At 38.8% G+C, this 24,289-nt stretch overlaps 1 protein-coding gene across 2 annotated transcripts in view; it reads left to right on the top strand.

Moving 5' to 3' along the window:
• Positions 1 to 693: 693 nt before the first annotated feature.
• Positions 694 to 24,289, top strand: part of LOC139114516 (mitotic checkpoint serine/threonine-protein kinase BUB1-like) — a 29,506-nt gene continuing 5,910 nt past the window's right edge. The window contains exons 1-16 of one of the 2 annotated variants that reach the window (XM_070676302.1): positions 694 to 954; positions 4,614 to 4,818; positions 6,234 to 6,430; positions 10,395 to 10,552; positions 11,169 to 11,371; positions 12,175 to 12,269; positions 13,084 to 13,174; positions 13,944 to 14,079; positions 14,744 to 14,942; positions 15,525 to 16,208; positions 16,686 to 16,741; positions 17,231 to 17,614; positions 18,589 to 18,724; positions 20,757 to 20,904; positions 21,778 to 22,244; positions 23,041 to 23,819. In XM_070676302.1, coding sequence (XP_070532403.1) covers positions 809 to 954; positions 4,614 to 4,818; positions 6,234 to 6,430; positions 10,395 to 10,552; positions 11,169 to 11,371; positions 12,175 to 12,269; positions 13,084 to 13,174; positions 13,944 to 14,079; positions 14,744 to 14,942; positions 15,525 to 16,208; positions 16,686 to 16,741; positions 17,231 to 17,614; positions 18,589 to 18,724; positions 20,757 to 20,904; positions 21,778 to 22,244; positions 23,041 to 23,819 — 4,084 coding nt within the window. In that variant the 5' untranslated portion in view covers positions 694 to 808. Of the gene's footprint in view, positions 955 to 4,613; positions 4,819 to 6,233; positions 6,431 to 10,394; positions 10,553 to 11,168; positions 11,372 to 12,174; positions 12,270 to 13,083; positions 13,175 to 13,943; positions 14,080 to 14,743; positions 14,943 to 15,524; positions 16,209 to 16,685; positions 16,742 to 17,230; positions 17,615 to 18,585; positions 18,725 to 20,756; positions 20,905 to 21,777; positions 22,245 to 23,040; positions 23,820 to 24,289 lie in introns of both variants that reach the window. The other variant, XM_070676301.1, reaches the window with a different exon arrangement.

The following is a 24,289-nucleotide window of genomic DNA, read 5'->3' as shown; positions in this document are numbered from 1 at the left end:
AGTCACTATATATTTTGAGCTGTAATTATTCAACTCAAACTTTTAGTTTTTAAATAACCCGAATTACGTAAGTGGGACAAACCTTTGACAGTACCACTGTTCATTTCGACAATTTAGGAAATCCGATCACCCTGTGTAAAAGATATATAAATAACTAAATAAATATATAAATAAATTACAAGTTGACAGATAAATGAATCGGCTTTAAACGTTTCCTCGCTGTACTATTAAAGCTTACTCCTATATAAACAGTTTTCCACTTGCATAATTTTGATCCTGTTTGATCTCGTGCCCCGTTATCGCGCTATAGGTCGAAGAAGGACGTCATTTTCTGCTCCAGGTTATCAAAAATTTCAGGAATATGAAAGTATATAAATTTAGTGAGATAAAGGTTCTGAAATTTGACTAAAATAGACAGCTAAATGGTTGAAAAATGATTCTCATTCATCAGCCATGTTCATTTTTAATAAACTCGATGACCAGAAATCATGATTTTACAAAAAGATGGAGTCAACTCATCGTTTCCCATTTACACAGGGTCACTACTAAAAAGTAATCCTTTTGTCTACAACGTTGGGATTTCAAAAACGGAAGATTTATTCGGATTTAGGCTCTCTATGACATAGCGCAGCCAACGGTGACGAGGGGCAAGATATTTCGTGATGCATCATGGGATGGTGATCGAAGTTACGCATGCGCAAAGCGGTTATTTCAAATTGAAAATATTTGAAAACGGAGATGGTCAATTTGAAGTTTGTATTTTCCTAGTGTATTTTGCCCTCGAAACTACATATATTCTTAAACTGTAATGGAGGGAGGTAACGAGCAGTGGGAACTATGCAAGGAAAATGTCCAACCGATTCGACAAGGCCGGAAAATGACAGATCTCACGGCAGCGCTACAACCGGTCCAGAGCGAAAATCAAACAAACGTCGCTATTCAACAACATATCCAGTAAGTTCATCGCAGTAGTCATTTATGATTTGGCATTACTTTGTCCGAAGTCAAAGCAACGAGCACGAAGATGAATTTTAGTGTGGGACTGTGACAGTACCGTCGAAGTGGGCCAGTAAATGAGGCCCTTTTCGAAACTAGATTTGTTACAATGTAACATGTAACATCGATCATGGAGGTACATCTCCTTTATTCTTGAATCTTTATTCTGCACATTGTCACTCAGGTCTCTCCCTTTGACATGGAGTAATGCGGCAGTCATTGTCAACCCCCCCCCCCACCTCGGGGCATAGTGGGGATTGGGAAATTAGTCTTATGAAATTTGTCAAATGCCCCACCCCCTGGGGCAAGACAATCTGGAAACCTCCACCTACTAAAGGGTCCATTGGTGCAGGGTGGGGCATTCATAAATTCTGCGCTTATCCGTGAAAGTGACTAGGGGGATCAATATGAGGCAATTGCCCCACCCCCTCGGGTATAGTTTCATGGCAAACACGGTCTAATCCCCCACATTTGTCCCGTATCACCCGAAGTGGGGTCCCTCGGCGATTACATTGCCTGCTGCATTACCCAATGCCTGGGAGTACAGCACAACCATGGAGGTGCAACAAAGGGAGTGCACTGTTAGGGCTATGTGTAAACTTATAGAAGAGAGTCTTCCTTCAGAATTTAAAGCACTGTAAAAAGTTGCTGCATTTCCGAAGCCCACAACTCTCCCAGACTATTTTCTATCACAGTGCCATAAAATTGTTGGCAAAAGTTGTGGGCCACGGAACTCGACCTAGTAGCAATTGAAGCCTGTCTTCAAATAAGATATTGCTTTCGAAATTGTTGTCAAAATAAACTTGAGTGAGACTTTACATACAGCACACACATTTCTCTATCTCCTGGGATGGCAGAAATCATTCTTCAGTTCAAGACTATGGACACTCTTGCCCTATTAACTCCAGTGGGGAGGCGTCAGACATTTTATCTTTAAAAAATGTTGCTCTTTGATGTTTCTGTATTGTCTATGGATGAACTTACTGTAGTACATATTTCTGGATACCTGAGCTGGTAAGGTAGAATGCACATGGGACAGGTATTCAGACTCAAATTTTCTTTTTTAATCTACCACTTGTGGGCTCACTTTATAGCACTTGGAGTAAGAAAATTTTCATGTCTTATTTTATCGAAAAAAGAAACTTATTTTTCGTCAAAGAGTCAACACAGGGATTGTGGCCATTTTGAATTTCAAATGTTGTTGAATGTTATGTATTAATTATTTTTTCCTAGTGCCAAACTTTGCAAAGTGACCCCAGATTTTTATTCTTGATTGGCAATGGGTAAGAGAATAGTTGAAAGTTTCATTGAGGAAAGTTAGACAAGAGTTAGAGTTTAAGTCTTTCACTTTTGAGGCACATACTAAATTAAAAAGAAACCTACCCAGGATGGTGTGTACAGGCCGTTGGGTGAGAAATTTGAGGTGGTAATATCAATTTATACCTTCATTTAGAGTGACAAAATCATTCAATGTATCACCAGTCGAAATAAATTTGAAATAACCAATGTATGCTTGATGAAAGATAACATGTAGCCAATAGCACAGCATGTACAGTCGCGGCAAAGCCAGTGCATAGGTAACTGATTGTAATACAAACACTAATAGTAATTACAGTTATGCTCAACGGAAAGTAGACGATGAGATTAATGATACCTTACTCAATTACCAATTTACATCAGACACTTTATTTCTAAAACTACACTAGTACCTCACAATATTGCTTGCGAGCGCGGCAAGTTCTCAAAGACAAGAATAACAAATACCAGACCTAAATGATTCCTTAACATAACAGTCGCTTGCCTGCTTCTCTGCCGACATGAGTGCCTTATCTCTTTCCACTGGTTTATTGCCGTAATCTTATACCACGATACTAATTACACAGCGACAAAAAGACAACTGTAAGTTGGCTGAAGCATGAAGTAACATACGTGCCTCTCAAAGAGATATATAAAAGGCAAATAATGAAACATCTTCATCATTTCATGAATCAAACGTTTTGTCTGAAAAGCTCTTGCAAAGATATCTTGAGACAGACAATAATTATATGGTTTCTCTGGTTTGGCGAGTAAATCTTGTAGAGGATTATACAAATCTGTAATTGACCCTCATCAATTTTGAGCCATTGAATAACAGATAGACAAAGTCTCATTTGATTGGATATAATAAACACAAAACGTTAAACATCCCAATCAAATGTACTTGGAAGAGTATGCATGAGAATAGTTGCACCACTGTTTGACTGCTAGAAGAGATACACAGAACAGTGGACACATAGACAGTATTTCACATTAATCATCAGTAGCTTAGGTAATTGTAAAGTTGGCGATATGGTACATAGCTAGAGACCCCCATGCGTGATAACATTGCCAAATTAAGTCAGTTTTATCCAAATGTTTTTGTCCACACTTATATTTACTCTAGCACAAATTACAGAGTGGCAGTTGATTGTAACATTTTCACCACCATGGTTTGGCAAAATACCCATTGTTATCAATCGTAAGTGTGGACCTGTTTTACAAAGAATTAGGGGGGTTAGGTCGAGGCATTTTCATACAAAGAATTAGGGGTAATCTGTTTTAAGGCATTTTAGTGTCAAAGAAAATGAAATTGCAATCTACTTGACACTTACTGAGCAGTGTCTCAACAATGTCGGCCGTCTACCCCGGCGATGACGTTCATTTCAGCAAGAACTACAGTTGTCTTTTTGTCGCTGTGTAATTAGTTCGTGGTATAAGATTACGGCAATAAACCAGTGGAAAGAGATAAGGCACTCATGTCGGCAGAGAAGCAGGCAAGCGACTGTTATGTTAAGGAATCATTTAGGTCTGGTATTTGTTATTCTTGTCTTTGAGAACTTGCCGCTCGCAAGCAATATTGTGAGGTACTAGTGTAGTTTTAGAAATAAAGTGTCTGATGTAAATTAGTAATTGAGTAAGGTATCATTTAATCTCATCGTCTACTTTCCGTAATATGTAGTCTAACTGCGCCTACATGTTTATCTATACTTTGTCGCTGTCAGTAAGAAATCTCAGTAGGGTGGCGTTAAATGGTACAGTCTTCAGGAAGTCCATGCCAAGTTGATTTCTTATATTTATGTTTGGCAAGGAGACTTCTCATATCTAAACCAAGCACCCCGTGGTTTATTAGCTCTTTATCAGTAAAATAAAGGTGCCGCTTCTATACTTTAAGGTTTTCCAGTACTTGTTGCTATTATAGTTTCTGTTTGTATTACAATCAGTTATCGATGCACTGGCTTTGCCGGGTTGTATTTCTGACAACAAAGTTCAAACTAAACAACAGTTCACTTCCACTCTTGTTGTCAATGTTCAAAGTCAGGGGTGAGGACATTATAGGCTAATAGTCGGCAAAACAAATTGCTAGGACATCCTCAGTTTCCACTGGCAGTAGTCACTTTACAATAATTCAGTAAACACCTGAATAATTCAGTCGTAGACAGTCTGTCAGAGTTGTAGAAGCAAACGACTGCCAGCCCAGTCATAACCACTACTGGCCTATGAGCATTTGCCGGTTGATTTGCTCACCCTTCACAAGTCACAGAATTTATACTTGGCTACCTACAACGATTAAATTTTTCTTGCTGTTGATTTTTTGGCAGACATTTTGAAACCGAGATACGTATGTACCAAGGTGATGATCCATTCAGCGTGTGGTACGAGTACATTAAGTGGACTGAACAAAACTTTCCTAAGGGTGGAAAAGACAGCAATCTGCCAATTCTCCTCGAAAGATGTCTGACAAATTTCAAGGGATACCAGCAATACCAGAATGACCCAAGATATGTCGATACATGGCTAAAATTTGTGAGTACTTTGATTACACTGGTCAGTATTTGATGCTTCCTGAAATGACAAGGGAAAGATCCTTGTAGTTACACATGTATGTCAAACCATAGGCCCTTTTCTCGAGGGTCTATGGTCAAACTATCATTCGTAACTGTGACCCTCTGATTATTTAAATCAGTCTAAGCTGTATGGAGAAATTTCTGCAAAATCTTTTTTGAAAATTGCCTACATTGTAAATACTTTATCATTCTTATCATAGTAAATATGAAACACTTCTTATATTGTGAATATTTATCAGTGTTTTTGCTAAGGCTGGGGAACATTGGTAAATGATTTGGGAACCCCGGTAACATTTCTACTGTCCCTTAATCTGATTGCATTGATATACCAAGGGGAACCCCGGTAAAATGACTGGGAACCCCGGTAACATTTACCGTGGTACCGGCCTTATATAACAAAAACACTGTTTATCTCATGGCAGCTTGTTTTGAGTGATATTTATACAACCCTTCGAGTGCTGTAATTTTTCCCATCAAAATGTTAATGTGAAACATTTTCCCTAATTTTTATGAATTTTTCTGTAATTTTTTGATAATTTTGGACCAAATGCACAAAACTTTTCAATGACTATAATTTTGGACCAAAATGTGGGGGAAAGTCTGAAAAAATGTCCAGATCTAAAAAAAATGGCTTTAAAGGCAACAAAAGTTGACTTGGCACTGAAACGGTTAAAGGAATAAACCAAGCGCCAGTGTACCAGGAGATTTTGACCACTTCACAACATGTACGATAAGTATGAATGATAAAATATGCACTTGCTATCACCCCTGCATATATGGAGTGAATTGGTCAAAATTGAATTGAGTCGTATACCCGTTGCTGCCGTGGTTTATTGCAATTATATCATAACAGTATATTGAAATTCTGATGTGAAACATTGAAAAAGGAAACATTCTCTAGTCAAGAGCTCAAGCATATAGCAACTGTGCTATATTGCAAATAGAGCTCGGCAATTTTCACGTCTCGACCAATCACATCAAGGTATTTGTGCTGTCAATATACTGGTATGAAATAATATCAAACTTGTCATGGTATACAATTTACTATATTGTACATATGCAAATAATTTTGAAGAGTTGAGTGATATGAAGGCTGTGATGACACTCATATGCAAAAATAAATGTAATGTGTAAGTTTGAAAAAAAAATGACATGGGACTATAGTATGACTACTCAAAGTGCTAGTTGTTCAATATCAGGTGATTAATTGAACAGTTGGCCGTTTATCAGATGTAGAAATGCATGTCTGATTTATGTCATATGATGAGAAATTAAAAAACCCTTTCAGATAATCTGTAGAAAAATTATTCCCTTTGGAGTTTTCCTGAATGTAAAGATTGTAATTATAGGCTTTTCATGTCTCTCTCACTACAGATAAATTATTGTACAGATCCCTTAGAAATTTTCCAGTTTTTAAACAACCGAGGCATTGGCTGGAAATGCGCAGCACTCTATGAAGCTTGGGCAACTGAGTTGGAGAACCTTGGCAACGCCAAGAAAGCTGATGCAGTGTACTTAGATGGCATTGCAAAGAATGCAGAGCCAAAGGAGAAACTCCAACGACTTCACAGGTACAATTTGACTTCAAATGAAAAGGAATGTTTACTTAGAATTCCAAAATAACATCTCTGTTCACTTTTGCCCTGTTTTTTTTTTTTGGAAAGGGGGCAAACTCTCCTGATTACTGCCCTCTCTCCATTTTGCATTAACACTGCTTTCACTGTCGCTTGTAACGTTCTTAAATTACGAAAAAAAATGAAAATTTACGAAAAAAAATAAATGCCCGATCGGCCATTTACGAATAATTTTCTTATTTTTGAAGACTGATTTTTGGTTAAGATTATGAATTCCGGGGAAATACTGTCATATCTCGTCTTTCAAAAACTGCTCTGCCCCTATCATCAGCGCATCGACACATGGTGATAGCTTTGGACTTTGACCTGTGCTAATATGAGCATGCGCGAAAAGGTTTCAAGATCCCCGGGTCATGTACTCTGATACTGGAGTGCCATGCATTACGGTAGTTTCGAAACACCCAAACACTCACACACTGTCAACTTTCCGAATGGACGGTTGAAGCGGATTGACAGAAGTGGGCAGTTACAATGCTTTAGATGGATAGTATCCTCAGCTGGGAAATGAAGTTAGGGATGCTCTGATGCTCCAGAGACAATGCTGTGCACAGTAGACAAAAAAAAGTGACGATCATCTGCAGTGTTTTAAAAATATGACTGTCTCTGTGAAAACATTAGCAGGATCACCAGTTTCAGTTTGCGCACTAAAATTTGCAGTTATAAAGAGACAAAATTTGTGCGAAACCACAGATTGCCAAATGTTCTGATCAGTGGTTGTCTTAAAAGAATTTTAGAGCTGAACATGGCATAATGACTGCAGGTATAGAGGCACCACCTAGTACCCTTGGATGACATGCATACTTTCAAGGTAACAGAGCTTTCCAAATATGGAAAACAGGCGACAGATTTTCTAGCATCTAAAACTTATGCAAACACTGATAATATTAATGACCACTTAATATATTAATGTATATAATCATCAACCACTGAGAAATAAAATAATAAAGATCGATTAATTGAATAACATTCATGGGACAGTTGACCAAAATGACACACTTTATTGAGACAAGGAAGAAATTTCATGTTACAAGCATTTATCAGGGTTCGCGCTAACGTTCGCCACAGTCGCAAATTGCGAACAAATGTCCGATGTGACGCCACGTGTGGCGAAAGCTCATGATCGGGTGCCGTGTTGGGATCATTGACCCTAGACGTCTTCGAAAGTCACGTCAGTCCTGCCATCCCAGACCGACTGTTTTCCCGAAGGACCAAGAATTTCGACATGCGAATCTTCATTGTGATCGATCCAAATATGTACTGGATTATTTATGTAGCCAACTATTCTAACAACTAGTCGTTTTTCTAAATAAGTTTACGTTATTTTCCGCAATCCAAATTTTCCAGCATGAACGCTGCAAGCATCGTGCGAAACATTTGACCATGTACGTCGCGTCAGGGTGCAAGCATGAAGGGTAATTTGAGTTCACGCCGGCCAGCATAGCAGCCACAACGTATTCCAAACAGCGTGCACCATCATTAAACACGCCGGTTCTGTCACTTTGAACGTATCAAAATAACCCTTAGATCGGTCAGATTGTCAAAATATTGAGTCATTTAAATATCTAGCCGTTGGAAAAAAATATTTCGTTGCTCTGTCATACGTCAACCGATGATCCTGATGATGATGATCCTGATGATCCGGCAGAGTTCCTGAGCATGCACCTGACAGACTGAAGTGACGGCGTTGTAGTTTGACCAGAGCTAAAATGAGCATGCGCGAAAAAGTTTCAAGATCCCCAGTTTGTATACTCCGTTCCATGTACTGTTTGGGTAGTTTCGAGACACCCAAACAATGCAAATACGTTACGAATGCAGGGTACGATGCGGCTTGCGGGTGGCGACAAAATAGTTTATTGTTCTCAGCTGGGAAAGAAACTAAGTTTAAAATAACGTCTAATTTAAAAAAATAAAATAAAATAAGCAAACCACCGAGAAGGGAACAAAGACAGATGAACCATGGTTTAACCCTTTCACCCCCAGTTCCCTGTATACAGGTCCAACTTTACCATAGAAAACAATGGATTTGGGACAAACCATGGTGGTGAAAGGGCTAGACCATGGTTGAACTAATTACAGCAAGGTTTTTGTCTGTGCCTGGAAGTGTAAAATGTGAGACTGCAGATGAGTCAGTTGATCCTAGATTTGTCATATTGACGAACTGCTCTTTTGATTTTTCACTGAGTTTGCCAATTTAATTAATTTTCAAAACCTTAGCAATTTTTTAATACCAATTGTTTTCTTTGATACTTTATGGACAATGCTTTGCATAGTCAGGCAATCACTGTAATTTTATCCAGATCACCAAATATTGGTATATACAGCAGTTTTTAAATCATATAAAAAAATAAAAGAAAGGAACAGTCATGGCCAATGATTAGACTTTGATGATTTTTTTCATGACATGTTGTGCAAGTTTTGTTCCAAGAACTCTCTTTGTTGTTTGTGTCATAATAAAAGTTAAAAATAAACAGAAGTTTGTTTGTCCCTGTCTATGAAGAGAGCGGTCAATTTATTCACCAGCACTCATGAAATATCGATCTGAACGGAGTTAAGACCAATTTTTGTTTAATACATATTTTTTAATTGAAGGACTGACAACTTTCACAAAGGACCTGGAGCTTTACTGTGCTCCTGGTCCTTATTATCTGCTGCTATAAAATTAGCAGAAAATGTGCTCAGCAGTTTATCTGTTGAGGAATCCTTAAAGTATGTACAACAGCCCTGGCCCAACATGTGGATAATAACGTATAAACGTTATTGAAAATAGGGTTTGTGCAATTTGTATGTGAAATTGATTTGTTGGGTGTGGCTAATAAAAATTGCTTGTGGCTAAAAAAATTTTGATCATTTTAGCCACACTACAGACTGTGGCTACAATGAAAAAATTCCTAGCGCCAACACTGTTTATGACCCATGATGTAATGTGTTATGCGATGGATCTTTTGAAAATGTATATCAAAATATTAGTTTTAATTGTCAAAAAAAGCTAAAAAGGAATTTTTCGTTTGCCTTTGTCTATAGTGAAATCATTCATCATTTCTATCCCCGTAAAATAATTCATTGAGTGCCAGAAGTGCTCGTTGAAAATTGGCAGGGTCATCATTACATAATTTGTGCTTACTAATATTTTTTGAACCAAATTCGTAAATTTACTGACAATTTTGAAAGGCAAGGGAGAGCACAGTAACACCCTTTCATCTAAAAGTTGTAGGTTTTAATGTTTTTGTGTTGCAAGGAAAATCTGGGAATTTACTTTGGGCTTGGGAAAAGTAAGGTTTTGTCTCTCTTTTGAAAGGTTATACTAACTGACTTACATGTGTACATGCATTATGATATGTAGTCTTGTTCCATTGACTTACTTGCTTTTTACCAACATCTATTGACTACCAGTACACAAACAACAGCAAGGGCTGTTTGAATAAAAATTATAAATACTTTGGGAATCCACTGTGGTAACATTTCTGTTGTTCCCTTAAATGATCACATTGATATACTGAGGGGAACCAAGGTGACATGACTTGGAAATCCTGGAAGAATTTACAGGGTTACTGCCCTTGACAAAAACACCATCCAACTCTGTTACATAAGTTGAATAGGTCTGTTGTTGGCACCATGAAGAATAGGAAAAATATTACATTTGTTTCTGGTGATGATTGAGTATGTCACTGCAAGATCTGCAGGGATAAGTGTGTACATGTAGTTACTTGCATTTTCCAACTGAATCATTTTTCACATTTTCACGGTTGTTAATCTAAATCTAATAATACCCTTGTAATTAGTTTTGGAAGTTGTTATGAATGTACATCACTGATACGTGATTATGTGCGTAACTTTAAGCCAGCTCTTTCTGCTGCGTCTATTCAATGTTTAACATGTTAAGGTTTTTTGGTGGTACTTGTAGGGAGTTTCAGTGTAGAATAGCTCGCCAGACAGTCGATGAGGACGAGCAAGATGAAGCCATGTCGTCACATGATCAGAGGACAGCACTTGGGGCTCTGAGGACTATTGGTAAGAAAGTGAAGAAGGCGCCCAATGTCAGAGTGGGAGCAAATGTACACAGTAAGTGTAGACAACGTTACATTTGGAATCTTATACTGCTTGATATGGGCTTCCATGTTGCAGATATATTTTGACTGATATGCCTATGGACTTCCCCCCCCCCCCCCCCCCCCCCCCCCCCCCCCCCCCCCCCCCCCCCCCCCCCCCCCCCCCCCCCCCCCCCCAGACTTTGCCAATACTGTGTTAGTGTACATGTAGTGGAGGATTTTTTGGAAGTCCAGATGATCTGTCATCTGTACCCATCACTTGATTTGCAACTTGGAAGCTTTGTTAAAATGTACATTATTAAACCCTTTCCTCACAAAGTGTCCGTAGAACCCATGATGATTTCTACTGCGGAGCTGGACCAGTATCCATGGAAAAGGAGCTCGCAGGATTCAGGAAGACTGCTTTGAAATTGAAAGAGTGATGTATAGTCAGGAAGACTGATTAGAAAGACTGGTTATGGTTTTCAAAGTTATAATAAAAATTTGCACTTTGTTAAGAGCACCTGTCTTGTGCAGTCTATTTTAAGACACATACATGTACACATGATCATGTGTGTCTGTGACAACCAGAGAGCACAGTTGCTTATTTCCAAATCCTTCATACTGTTCTCTTTCTTTCTTGATGACAGCAAAACCTAAAGGTCTGGGGCCATCCAGCTCCCTGCCGCTTGAACACAGCAACACTGCTATCACAGTGTTCGATGAAAATGCGAGTGCCAGTTCCAGTGACTCCGTGGTACCAGCAGCCACAGGGGAATGGAATCAACTTGCACCTAGGAACGAAGCACGGAAAGAAAACGCACAGAATCCCAGCAAATGGAATACTCATAGGGTAAGAATTTAACCCTTTGAGCACAAAAGCCAATTTTTGTCACCTTTTTAAAATATACTTGTATTACTACAGTCCATTTTTTTCTGATTTTCGCCAAAATTTTGATAAAAAACTATAGCCGATGAAATGTGATATCCATTTGGTTCAAAATTATGAAAAATCTTACAGAAAAGTTCACAAAAATTGGTAAAATATGGCATTAAAATTTTGGTAGGAAAAATTACAGCAGTCAAAGAGTTAAGGAAAATTGCCATTCAAAAAAGACTACAAAAAGACAGCCAAGCAAGGAAACTGGTGCAAGTAAGAGTAAAGATAAGTGGACTTAGACAGTCTTTGGAATAAATCACTAGGGAGTTATTAGCGCTGATATCTGGATAAAGTATGTAGCTTGAGATGCCGAGGAAAACCCTTTTAGATCTTATCCAAAGGCTTGCTTCCTCTGATCTTCACTTACCCAACCATGCATTCTCAAATATTTGTTTATTTTGATAAAACTTTTGATAAAACTTCCTAATAAGTAGTTTGCATTCTCCCATGTGTGAGAATGAAATGTACAATACATAAACATACGATACTTACATAAAATGCAAGCTAATCTAATACTACTAGCAATAGTTACGCCATTGCCATCATGTAAAGCCTTCATTTCAGTAGACAAAAAGGTTTGATATAAGTTGCCAACATCCACAAATATCTGTGACAGGCTGTTGGAAATTGAAGGCTGTGTGTGCCATGTCAACAGGTTATTTTTGGTCTTCCTATACCTGTAAAAGTTTGACACTTTGCGTGTTAATGTGTTTCAGGTTCCTCAACGCAGGGGTTATGGTGTTTCTGAGGCAGATTATTTCAATCATCCGGGGTTTGCCATTCATGAAGATGAAGGTGCAGCTGTGTACTCGTAAGGAAATCTGAATTTTCATTAAAGAGAAAAGAAAAGACTGAATAAAAGAGAATGCAAAACAATTCCCCAAGAAGTTTTTTCAAATTGTTTACTCTTGTTTCAAACAAAAGTGATTTATTGAAGTTACACCTACCTACAAAGAATGTACCTGTAATTTCATTTTTCTTCAGTTTGAAAAGCTCAGCATTTATAACAAAGTCAACATTGCTTGAAGGGACAAAGTCGACCATTTTTCATGAATTTTGTTTGATACAAGATATTACTTACTAGTATATTGTTTGACAGGTTGAAAGATACTGAATGGATGGGTGACCACGCATGTATTTGGCCCCCAGTTTTGGACAAATTAAATGAAACAATCGCAAAAATGAACAAATGGTCATGACCATTACCTTAGTTCATTTTCGCGATGGTTTCATGTATTATGTCTAAAACCAGGGTCGAATATATGAATTGTCACCCATTCATTCAGTATCTTTCAACATGTCAAACAATATAAGTAGTATCTCGTATAAAACAAAATTCATAAAAAATGAGCGACTTTGTCCCTTTAATTCCGATATATTAGATAAACCTCACATTCACATAATAATAATGACACCCATCTCAACCTATTCTCGCAAGTAAAAAGGATGGTACTGAGCAGCTATGAACAACTTCCAGTCTCCTTCATTTCATTTTACAAAAAATCATTGGACTGAAAGATCATGGCCCTGTCACACAGAAAGTGTATCAGGTATAGAAAACACTATAGTTTAAAGTATTTGTGTCATGTTCATTAAAAAAGAAATCTTCTCTGTTGCTTATGTAGGACTCCTCATAAGATGCCGGAGATGGGTAACCAAGTGTTGAGTGCTAGGAAACCTGAGAAGCCAACCAACCCACTGCAGCATCTCTCTACGGTAGGTACTCTGTACTCACGTTTCCTGTAGGTGGGGAATGACTTGACCGTTCCTGACTGGCACACATTAATGGTGTGAATTTAGTAAAATTGATCATATTTATAACCAATACTGAAACTGTAAGTTATTGATTTTTTCATTAGTTTTGTTTTACATATTAACTGCAGGCTCTTGTTCAACTCCCAAAAACATGTTGAAACACCTGCTGTTCAGTTTGTGAACACAGCATGTGTACATGTAAAGTACTGCTATTCAGTTTGTGAATATAGCATGCCCACATGTAAAGTACACGGTTATTGTTTACATTTGAATTCTAGTCTGGACCTGAATTCACTTGTGAACAATGACAATGCAGTCAGTACATGTACAGTCCAAGTTTGACATTACTAAATACTGTGTATTTCAACATGCTTAGGGGAATATAATAACAAACTGCTTGAAAATAGTGAAAAATTTCTCCAGAAGTTACAGCCAATTGCTCTTTCAAGTTTTAATCTTCTTCCATGAAATCCAAACTATCTGCCAATATCTGGAAAGACACATTTATGTTTACAACTGGAATACTGTTTGTTGTCAATGCCCGATATATTCCATCTTTCTCAAAGTTTGATAAATCAGTTCAGAATTCTGTATAGTCACTGCATCTTTTGCAGTGAATCCAACCTCAAACAAAATAAGTCGGCGTTTTATTACAGTCTTGTAGGATAGTTGTGATAGAAAACCACAATCGAAGGGTCCCATTGTGCAATTTATCTCATTTCCACTATAGACAACCGTGGAAGGTGGTCAGAAGTTTGAAGTGATGTACTGCAAACATCTTGTCTATGCTGGTGTCCGGGAGATGTCCCTGGAAGAGTTGCGGGCCGTGAAGTACAGAGAGAAAGCAGCACAGAAAGCAATCAAAGGTAAATAAACAGCTTGTTAGGCTGTGTAATCAGATCTCAGAATCTCAAGTCTCTGCCATTTCCATCAGAGTCTGCTATCTGTTTGCTGTCTGGATATTTGCTTCTCACAAATAGCAATGTATATGAATGATATCCTTCGTCTCCATTACAAGTGAAGATCAGGTTTCTTTGGAAAATGAACATTCCATCTTGAATTCTGAGGATGATTCTAGGTTATCTGGCCATGGCCTGTGTTTCATATTACATGTAGGCCAGAGTAATTACATTCTTTGTTTTAATTCTACTCAAAATTCTGAAAGGTAAGTGGGAATTAAGCAGTTAAAACAGGCACGCAAACAAATCTACACACTCACAAGTTTCATATATACAGTGTAGTTGGTTGTTTACATATGGTGCCCACTCAAGAATCAAAAGCAGAACTTTTTTAACCTCCACAATTTACACTACAGATAGTGTGACATTTGCAAGTATTCAGGCATTTTCAGGACATTTCAACAAATTTGTAAACAAAAATTTGTAGGCAGAAAAGCTACAAAGTAAAGTCGAATTCAAATGCACTGTGTATGTTGTTCATGAAAAACTCAGAAAACCTACGCGCACAGGGGTGCAAAACAAAGAGGTTATTTACTGCCCTCAGTAATTACTGCTCGTTGACTGCTTGCAGAGCAACAAGAAATGCTTAGACAACAGCAAGAACAGCTTGCCCAGCAGCAAGAACAGCTTGTGCTGCAACAGAAGCAGTTTCAAGAGGAGCAAAGACGACTGATGGAAGAGAGCCGTAGATTCTTTGAGCAGCAAAAGTCACAGATGGAGGCTGAGAGGAACAGAGCTGTGGCAGAACAGAGAAATACGTTTGAAACAAAGTGGGTATTCTCATTAAAAATGTGAGACAAAAATGCCATGCAGAATTTGATGTTCCCATGTGTTTTGATCGTTTTAAAAATACATGATGTGCGGTCTTCACCAGTATCAGATTGACATTTTGAATTAAGTATAAAGATCTAAAATACATTTATCATAAGTTTCACTACAGTTTATGCATGAATGTTGATCTGAACACATTGTTTTATGTACCGGTAACCATTTGGATAGGAGTTCTCTGTTCAATGAGACTGACATATTCATCAGCTCTTCCAAGAGAGTGCATATCATTAAGAACACTCTCAGCTTGTAATCTTTCAGTTTACATGTAACCCAGTTCAAAACTCTGTTGACTTTGTTACCAATAATCTGCCAGCAAAGGACAGATTTTCAAAGAGATTGTTAATATATAAATAATTCAAATATGAATTTCATGTTATGAAAGTGAGTGAACACTGCACTGCCATAGAAATGTACACTGATGTAAATACAAGTGCACAGAAACAATATCAGAGAAATAGAAGTGCAGTGATGTACCTGGTAGGAGAGAATATTTTGTGTAATTACTTGTTTTTGAATTTCAGGGCACAGATGGAGCCTGTGCATAGACAACCAGAACCTGTGAAGAGACAGCTTGCTATTGGACAGACTGTGGAACCTCAGATCAATCAGAGAGCATTATTCCAACAGCAAGGACCTTATGGAGTTGTAAGGCGTTCTGATCCTTCACATCAACTTGAGTCGCCAATGGATGGTGTTGCCTACCAGTCACAGCAGCCAATGGCAGTGGGCAGGTCGTTTAGCATAGCTTGTGATAGTGACCCTTCCTATCAACAGTCAGCCCCAAGGGTCAACATAGCAGAACAGTCACAAGGGATGAGTAAACCGTTTGGTGACATGAACCCTTCTCATCAACTGCAACAACCCGTGGAAAGTATGTCAGTACAGCCCAAGGAACAGGAGAGGCAATTCGGTATCACACGTGATTTTGATCTTTCCCACAAGCAGCGTCAGCCAATGGACGGGGTTTCATTTCAGCCAAATGAACTACCAAGACAGCAGTTTGCCCGCAGTGCTGAAAGTAACCCACCCCATCATATGTCTCAGCCAGTGGACAGTAACCTACCCCAAACACAGGAACAACAAAGGAGACCATTCACGATAGCCTCTGATCCTGCACCTGCAGAGAAAGCAACATCTCAGATTGCAAACTCTGTGACCAGTAGAATCTCTCTTCCATTGCTTGACAAGTCTTCAGAGAAAGAGCAGTAAGTGCTGATCAAGTACAGGCAGACTTTTTCACTCATTAACCCTTTTCATGCCAGACAGTATCACTTCCCCATCGGCAAAGTCAGTATAAGCAGTATTGAGCCAAAATCGTACACTTGACTTGGTCTGTTATAGCAGCTTTAGTCCATAAAAATATTGTTTACAGTATCTCTGTTTTCAGAGGCCTTCAAATGCTCACTTTTTTGGTAAAATGCTCTGTATGGGACATCTTGTGCTTCACTGGTTTAAACCTTTGAGCGCCAGAGTCAATTTTCGTCGCCTATATCAAAATTGTCCAAAAAATTACAGAAAAATTCACAAAATTGGTAAAATAATGCACACAAAACTTTGGTGGGAAAAATTGCAGTGTTCAAAGCGTTAACCAACTTGACCTAATGGTGAAATATGAATTTGGCCGTACCGTCAGTCTTAAAATATAGCAATCAAATTCATTGTCATCTTTCTTTGTAACTTAGGGATTTTACAGTCACACAGAAGTTGACCTTTGAAGACACCACGACTTCCTCCACTGGTAAGAACTCAGAGACTATTTCTTGAGGCACATCTGTTTATCTAATTATCACACTTTTGAAATAACAATCATATGTGTTCCATGTAAATGATTGCATAATTTGTTTCCATTGGCTTACAGGCAGAATTCCGAATCAAAACTGAATGCTCACAAACATCAGAAATCAAGTGATTTATGTCCACCCAGCATGGTAGAATATGTATCATTACAGGGCAGACACAGAACCACAAATATTTCTGTTTGCAGAGTTATTTTGAAATAATAAAAATTATCAATCAATAAAAAATATTTGCAGTTTGCCAAAATCAATAGATGTTATTCATAGAGGCAGGATGAAATCAGTGTACATCTAGTAATGCCATTTTTACATTTGTTTGCCTTGGCGAACAAATGTAAAATGTTAAAAATGTAAAGTGCCTTAGTTTGATATTGTTATTACTACTGCAACTTTGTTCTCAAATACTGACTCGCGTGTCACTGATCCCGTAGGTTCTCTGAGTGGCAGAATAATGGCACCCCAGTCAAATGCCTACAACATTCCTACCTCAACCCCGTCTACGACTGTGCAGACAGTGCCTAAAATGCCGGCCCAAGTGAAAACTCCAAGCGGTATCTTCACTGACATTATCCCATCTCAGAAGAAGACTCCGATAGAAAACATCCAGAATATATCAAGTGACAATCCGACCCCCATGGGTACACCAGGTCACCCCATAACATTGCCCTCACCAACTGTTCATACCAAGGAGGCCCTGGGAGTTATTGAAGCCATGTTCAATGATCCATTTCGGTATGATCTTGACGACAGTATCAGAAGAGGCACTGTCTTAGCAGAGAAAGATGCAGGGTTTGGAAGTCAATTTGTTTCTACTGGTAAGATTTCAGCCTACATGATGTATCTATCCATCAGATATCAATATTGTAGCGGAAGTAAAGTTGTGGTATATTTGAGCAATAAAGCGCACACAGCGATGGTATACCACGAGATTTTGACCAGATCACGACATATATGCACCAGCAGTAGCGAGTGCATATATGGAGTGCAGTGGTCAAAATCGAGTGGTATACCGTCGCTGGGTGTGATTTATTGCTATTATATCATAACAGTATATTGAAATTCTGGCGTGGAACGTCATAAACAGATTTTTGCTCAAGCTGAGAGCTCGCACGTATGCCAGCCGTGGTATATCGCCAATATACCACGGCTTGAGGCTTACACTTGCGTATTTTCGAAGCTATACCACAAAGGCGGAGCCTCCCTTTAAAAGGGCGCCAACCTATGGCGGCGTTCATTGTGTAAGTGGACACCAAACAGGCAACATGAGGGCACACGCTCCAGAAAATGCCACTTTTTAGTTTTTTCCGACTGCAAAAACGCTGACAGACTGCCAAGCAGTCAGCACGAAGCTGCTGCCGATCGAACTCTGTGGTTATATTCAAATTCTAACGTGACTGGAAGACGTTTTTTAAGGAAATTCGAGTGTGGTGCTGGGGAATAAATGACCATTGGCAATTTGAACCGACCGTCAATCAAACGGTTTTATAAGCTCTATTTGCAGGATTAGCAAAAGGTGACAAAAGATTGAAATCAGTTTGTGTAATTAATGAAATAGAAATCAAACATCGTACTGGCCATGTGTTTGACTGGGAGGAGAACTCCACTAATGCGAGAAACTGGGATTGAAAAGTGCGGCTTTAAAACACTGCACTTGATATCAAAATTTACTTAACTGTATTCCGTCTGAGCTCTGATTGGCGGCAGATACAGTTACATGATACATGATGTCCTATCTCTGTTGTGAGACCGTCACCCCTAGCTCACTGATTTTGTTTTCTGCTTGTAGCAGGAAATTCTGACAAGTTTCAGCATGCTTCCAGCTCAGCATTCAACGTTGTCAGTGCGCCGCCCAGCAACACTTTTCAACAGGCTGCTTTTACCATCTTTGATGAGAATGCCAGCAGCAAGGAAAACCAGGAGAACAGGTACATGATGCAGTTTTCCACCAAATTTAATTCCATGGAAAGTTTCATCAGAGCTCTCCCTAAATAAAAGTAATTGAAGGTCTAACCCTTTGAGCGCTGTAATTTTTTTCCCACCAAAATTTTAGTGCAACATTTTACCAATTTTTATTAATTTTTCTGTACTTTTTTATAATTTTGAATCAAATGGGCATCACATTTCATTTGCTACATTCTTTTCTCTCAAAATTTTAGCAAAAATCTGAGAAAAATTGACTGCAGTTTATTTTATAAAGGGGACAAAAATAGACTTTGGCGCTCAAAGGGTTAAGGGGCCAGTAGCCATGACTTGGATAATTTTTTTCACTGCTTTGGTATTGTGTGTCAACAACAGGTTCAGCCTTACTCTGCCAAGGGCGTTTACATGTAAAGACCCACTATTCAGCTTGTCAACACAGTCGTATACTTGTAAAGTGCGCTGTTATTGTTTACGTTTGAATTCCGGAGCAGGATCCACTTATCAACAATAACTATGCAGAGGCAGAGTTCACAAGCTGAACACTGTGCATCTCAACAAGCTGTTGGAAGCAGTGAAAGTAAAGTTGATATAATAAACATACAAGACAAACAAAACAACAATAGTGAAAAAAATCACCCCAAGTTACTCCTTACTGGCCCTTTTATGCTACCAACACCCTTTGTAATCTTGACATTTCAAACACAAAAACCAGTATGTAGACTGTTGAATGAACAGATGATATGTGAAGCCAAAAGGAACTTTGGGGAGACTGTTTGATCTGCAAGTTCATCAGAAAACAAAATATACTTTCAGCCAATTTCAGTCTGGTCTCATTTTGTGAGCTGTTACCTCTCAGAGGGACAGGATGAACTTCTACAAGCAGGTATTGTACTGTATTCTGATCTGAGTAATATTTGAGTCGCGTAGCTTGTACTGTAAATGTTGTTCACAAAAATTATGTTCTTAATTATTCCTTCACAAAACTCAATAAAGCTCAAAGTTTTTGCTTCCCTCAGATATTTTGCTAATTTTTTCAAATTTAAGTACACGACTACTGAGGGACCATGGTAACTGGCAAACAAACTTAAAATCCCTCTATTTTTGACCTCACACCCTTCCGTCTACTAGAAACATAGTTTAAAAGTGTTTAAATTTTATGATGAAATGAAATTTGAGCCCCGGCCAAAACAAAACAATACAAAAAACAAACAAGCGAAAATCACTATGATTTGCTAGATACATTGTTGGCATTTAAAGGTATACAGTCACCTGTAATCTAAATATGCCCATATATGGTCAAAGGGGCGTTCCTTGGTATTCAAAATACCCATGTGAGGGCGCTGTTTTTAAATAGCGGCCACCCACTTAAAATCTGTGATTGGTTAAATTTTCTCTTTCCATGGTAACTGCGGCAAAATTGGAACAGGTGACAGTATACTGTACCTTTAATCTGCTGACATGTTTTTGAACAGTGAACATTTCAAAACAAAATCTGAACAGTAATTTAGCATCATATGTGGATACATAACATGATTTCTATATAGAAACCACAACCACACAGATAGTGTGAATTTATGCACGACAATCAAATAAGGGCTAATTTTCTCTCACCAAATGAGCTTTGTTTATCATGAGGGTGTTTTGACTACCAATTGACTCAAGCAATAACTGTCAATTGAAACCAGAGTCTGCTGGTCAGAGGATTGATGGTTATTGAACTTATAACTTCTCATATCAAATTGAACTTGAAGGGAGAGAGCTTGCAATATGCATGTTCGTCTTAAATTTGGCTCACTTTCACCCGACTTTAGAATTCCAAGTATGAACTTTAACCCTTGGGAGTAAGGGATTGAAATTGTTAACATGAAATTTCTATCATGTCCCTTGACACGTCAATCATAGACTACCATAAAAGCATGCTTTGTAATCACATTTATCTTAAAGCCACAGTCTTCTATCCAAGGTTCTCGTATTAGTGTTTTTTTCACCCTGTTTACCCATGTCTAAAAAATCTCCCAATATTTGTGTCTTACCCAGACCTCCAATGGGTGTCAAGTCATCGGTCTCAGAGGAACGTCGGCCATTGACAGGTGTGTTGCAGAGTTCAAAGGGTCTTGCAGTCAGGACATTGGAAGACCAAGAAAACCAGGTGTATGCTGATACCAAAGAAAACAAGCATAATGAGGTAGGAAGAACCCCAGCTAATTTGTAGTAATTCAGTTTTTCTCTTTGCAACACACACACACACACACACACACACACACACACACACAATGCGCATCAGCCAGTATGTTGGTGTACCTGGTGTATAGAGGTATCTACCACCAGAGATTATAATTTTCACCGGTAAGATGAAAACTACACATCATCTGTTATTTTCATTTTGTAAATTCAGATACCCAGAGCTCCAAAGTGCCATATTCACTTGGTTGCATTTTACTTCTAAATTTGCCTAAGTTTTTTTCAATGTGCAACACAATACTGAAATGGTGTGACCAAAATCAAGAGAAAAATTTGTATCTTTATTTTACCTTGTTTGTGTTTATTCTTAATCAGTCGTCAAGTTGTCATTTGTCTATTTTAATGTTCAACATCTACATTGGGAGATTATGATAAAACAAATTTGAGTCAAAAAAATGATTCAACCTATATAATTAAGGCACAATTACGGTATGTACAATTTGTTGCCCATGCTACTAAAATGATCTTAACTTTGAGCCTGTTACTATTTGTAAATTGGCAATTCAGTTACCAATATCGGCAGACATTGTGGGCAGTCCATGTAATGTAGGCATGAAAATACCATGGTGAATTATATGCAACAATCAAAAGATAGTGTGTTGTCAGAAATCCATGTGTAAAATTGTTTTCATTCACCTACATATGTACTTGTGTTTGCTAAGATTTGTCAAATTGAAAATCAGATTGTCTACAGTTGTCGTTTCCTGTTCATGTAGAAAAGTCAATTAGAATGTTTCAGTGCAGTATTGACATATGTCAATTTCCTACATCTTGTCACAAACCTGATGTCTGTTTCCTTTTTTTTTATTTTCTTCAGGAAAACGACATGCTAGAAGGAATTGATATGCTAAACATTCATGACAAAATTGACACGACTACGTATGAGATGAGCCATACCTCACACCACGACAACAAAGAGTTCCAGACTGCGGCACGCATGGCCTCCACACCATTCAACCCCTCCGCCTGCCCTCCCTCCCCACCCTGCAGCACCATCCGACAACAGGCAGACGACCGTAACAACAGGAGGGTCAGTCTCGGGGAGAGTCTGCATGTCACCGTGGGTGGGGTGATGTCTGATATCACCATGGATGAGGGAAACAACAGGGAAGGGAGAAATAACATGGGGAATGAGGATGTCAAGATGAGTCTGGGAAACCGATTATCTGTGGAAAGTGAGAATGGGAACGTAACGGCAGTTCAAGCACAGAGGATTGTGAAAAACGGCACTGAAGACAGCTTTGAAGCAACAATTAATAACCCTCCCCCAGCAACACCTCTCAGGTATGTTTGTGATTGGATTGTATACATCTGTAAACCTTTCATTCCTACAGTGTGTAGATCCAACCACTCTTGTCAAAACCGTGTGGTTTGACCAAATTATTGGACAGGTGAGGTCAAAAGAGTTACAGATGTAACTGAAAAGGAATGGCCTCTTTGACAGTCAGGGGGAGTTTCATTCAAGAAAGAGGGGACACTTGTGATTCAGCTGCTGGTAGCATTAATAACAAACAGGAAATGAGTCGGTGGACTCACTGGTTCCAACCTCAGCAATCGTTGTCTTGTTAGTTATTGAATCATCCATACTGAATGACACACCAACTGGCCGACTGTTGCATTGATTGGCCGTCCTGTATACTGTTGTGTATCATTGGTAGAGGACATTTTATCTGAAAAATTAAATGCAATGCTTGATTAAAAAAATGAAATAATGTACATGTAGAGAGTTGGTTGCTTGATAAGGATTTCCAATATTGGCAGAAAATACATTGGATTCCTCCGAACTGGTCTTGCAGAAAAATGAGTGTGTACCATGTAATATCAAGTGTGTAATGTCAAGTATCTTGCACACTTTGTTTGAATTTAGGCAATAGCTATTACATGAGACTGATTAACGGGCACAAAAATCTTAAGCAAGACTGCTTCCATATCACTTTTGTTACACACCTGTACTAGTACATAAATTAGTGTCTTCCAGAGTCTAAATATTGTAAGATAAAATATCATCTGAGCTCTCAGTTTTGGTGTTGATTGAACCCCACCAGTAGTTAACACATCCGTTCTCTTTGTCCAATCACAGTCCTATTCTAGAAACCAGTGCTGAGGATGCCCAGTCATCCAAGTCCAGCGCAGGAAGCAGCGGCATAGCCTCACATCTCTCAGTTCACCAGCAGTCAAATATGACCCACCCATCTATGCACCATGTGGAGGATGTTTCCATGGCGTCGCCAGCGGCAACCAAGAGCCAGGCATCGATAAGCCACTCCCTGCATCCTGTTGAGGAAGTAGTGGAGATGTCGCAGCCCGGGCATAATTCACAGTGTGGAGTTAGTTCATCCACTGGGTTCTCACATACACCAAGGTCTGCTGCTCTTGGCAGCATGGAGGACATAGTCATGCAGTCTCCTCAACAGGACGTGGAAAACGCATGCCGGGACCGATCCATGAATGTGTCGTCAGCACAGATTCCCCAGACCATGGTTGGAGCAACACCTCAGGACAAATCACTAAACTTTTCACTAATACATTCTGAGAACAGAAACAAAGCATTACCAACACCTTCCTCAGTGAGACGCAGTCTTGACTCTACTGCTAATAATCATGAGGTTCTTCATGGCAAGGAAGATGAACCAATGACAGTAGAAGTTACACCATGGCAACAATCTCTCAACCAATCAGCAATGCAGTCATTCCACAACAGCCGATCCCCTGCTGCCATTGAAGGGCCTGATCCATTTGATAAAGGGTTCATCGCATCCATACTGGCTAAAATTCCCAGATCTTTGGAATCCTACCCTGGATACCTGGGATTTGATTCACCGATGCCAGATATTTATCCTCAGCTTGCCCTTGACCTTGGTAAGTAGTGTGGCACTTTCCCTGAATGTACTAGATAAAGTTTATTCAATTAATATGCTTATAGGGTAATTCATGCCTTGAAACCTAAAGTGTTTACAGAGAACGCCACATTAACCTATCAAGCCATTTAACAAAATGCCTTGTAAAACAGAGAGTCATTTGGCCAGATAACAAGTAAATTGGCGGTCAACTTCAGTGGTCTGGTACAGCGATTGTAATAAAAAAGTCAGCAGGAAGCCCAACTCTGGCCATAAAATTGATACTGATACTACAGGCTGCGTAAACATCGCATAGTGGTACAAACCATTTCTCTCATGGTGTATCTTAGAAAATAAACTGAATCGAATGAAGAATAATTCACAATCGACACCGATTGAGATTACTCACTGATGTTAGTGTTTCCAATTGCTGTACCCAACCAGTGAAGTTGATCGCCAATTTATTTGTTATCTGGCCAAATGACTCCCTGT

The sequence above is a fragment of the Ptychodera flava genome, chromosome 16 (genome assembly GCF_041260155.1).
Source record: "Ptychodera flava strain L36383 chromosome 16, AS_Pfla_20210202, whole genome shotgun sequence".
NCBI classification, from domain to species: Eukaryota; Metazoa; Hemichordata; class Enteropneusta; family Ptychoderidae; genus Ptychodera; species Ptychodera flava.
Note: the sequence above shows the minus strand (reverse complement) of the source record. Positions and strands in the feature narration are given on the sequence as shown.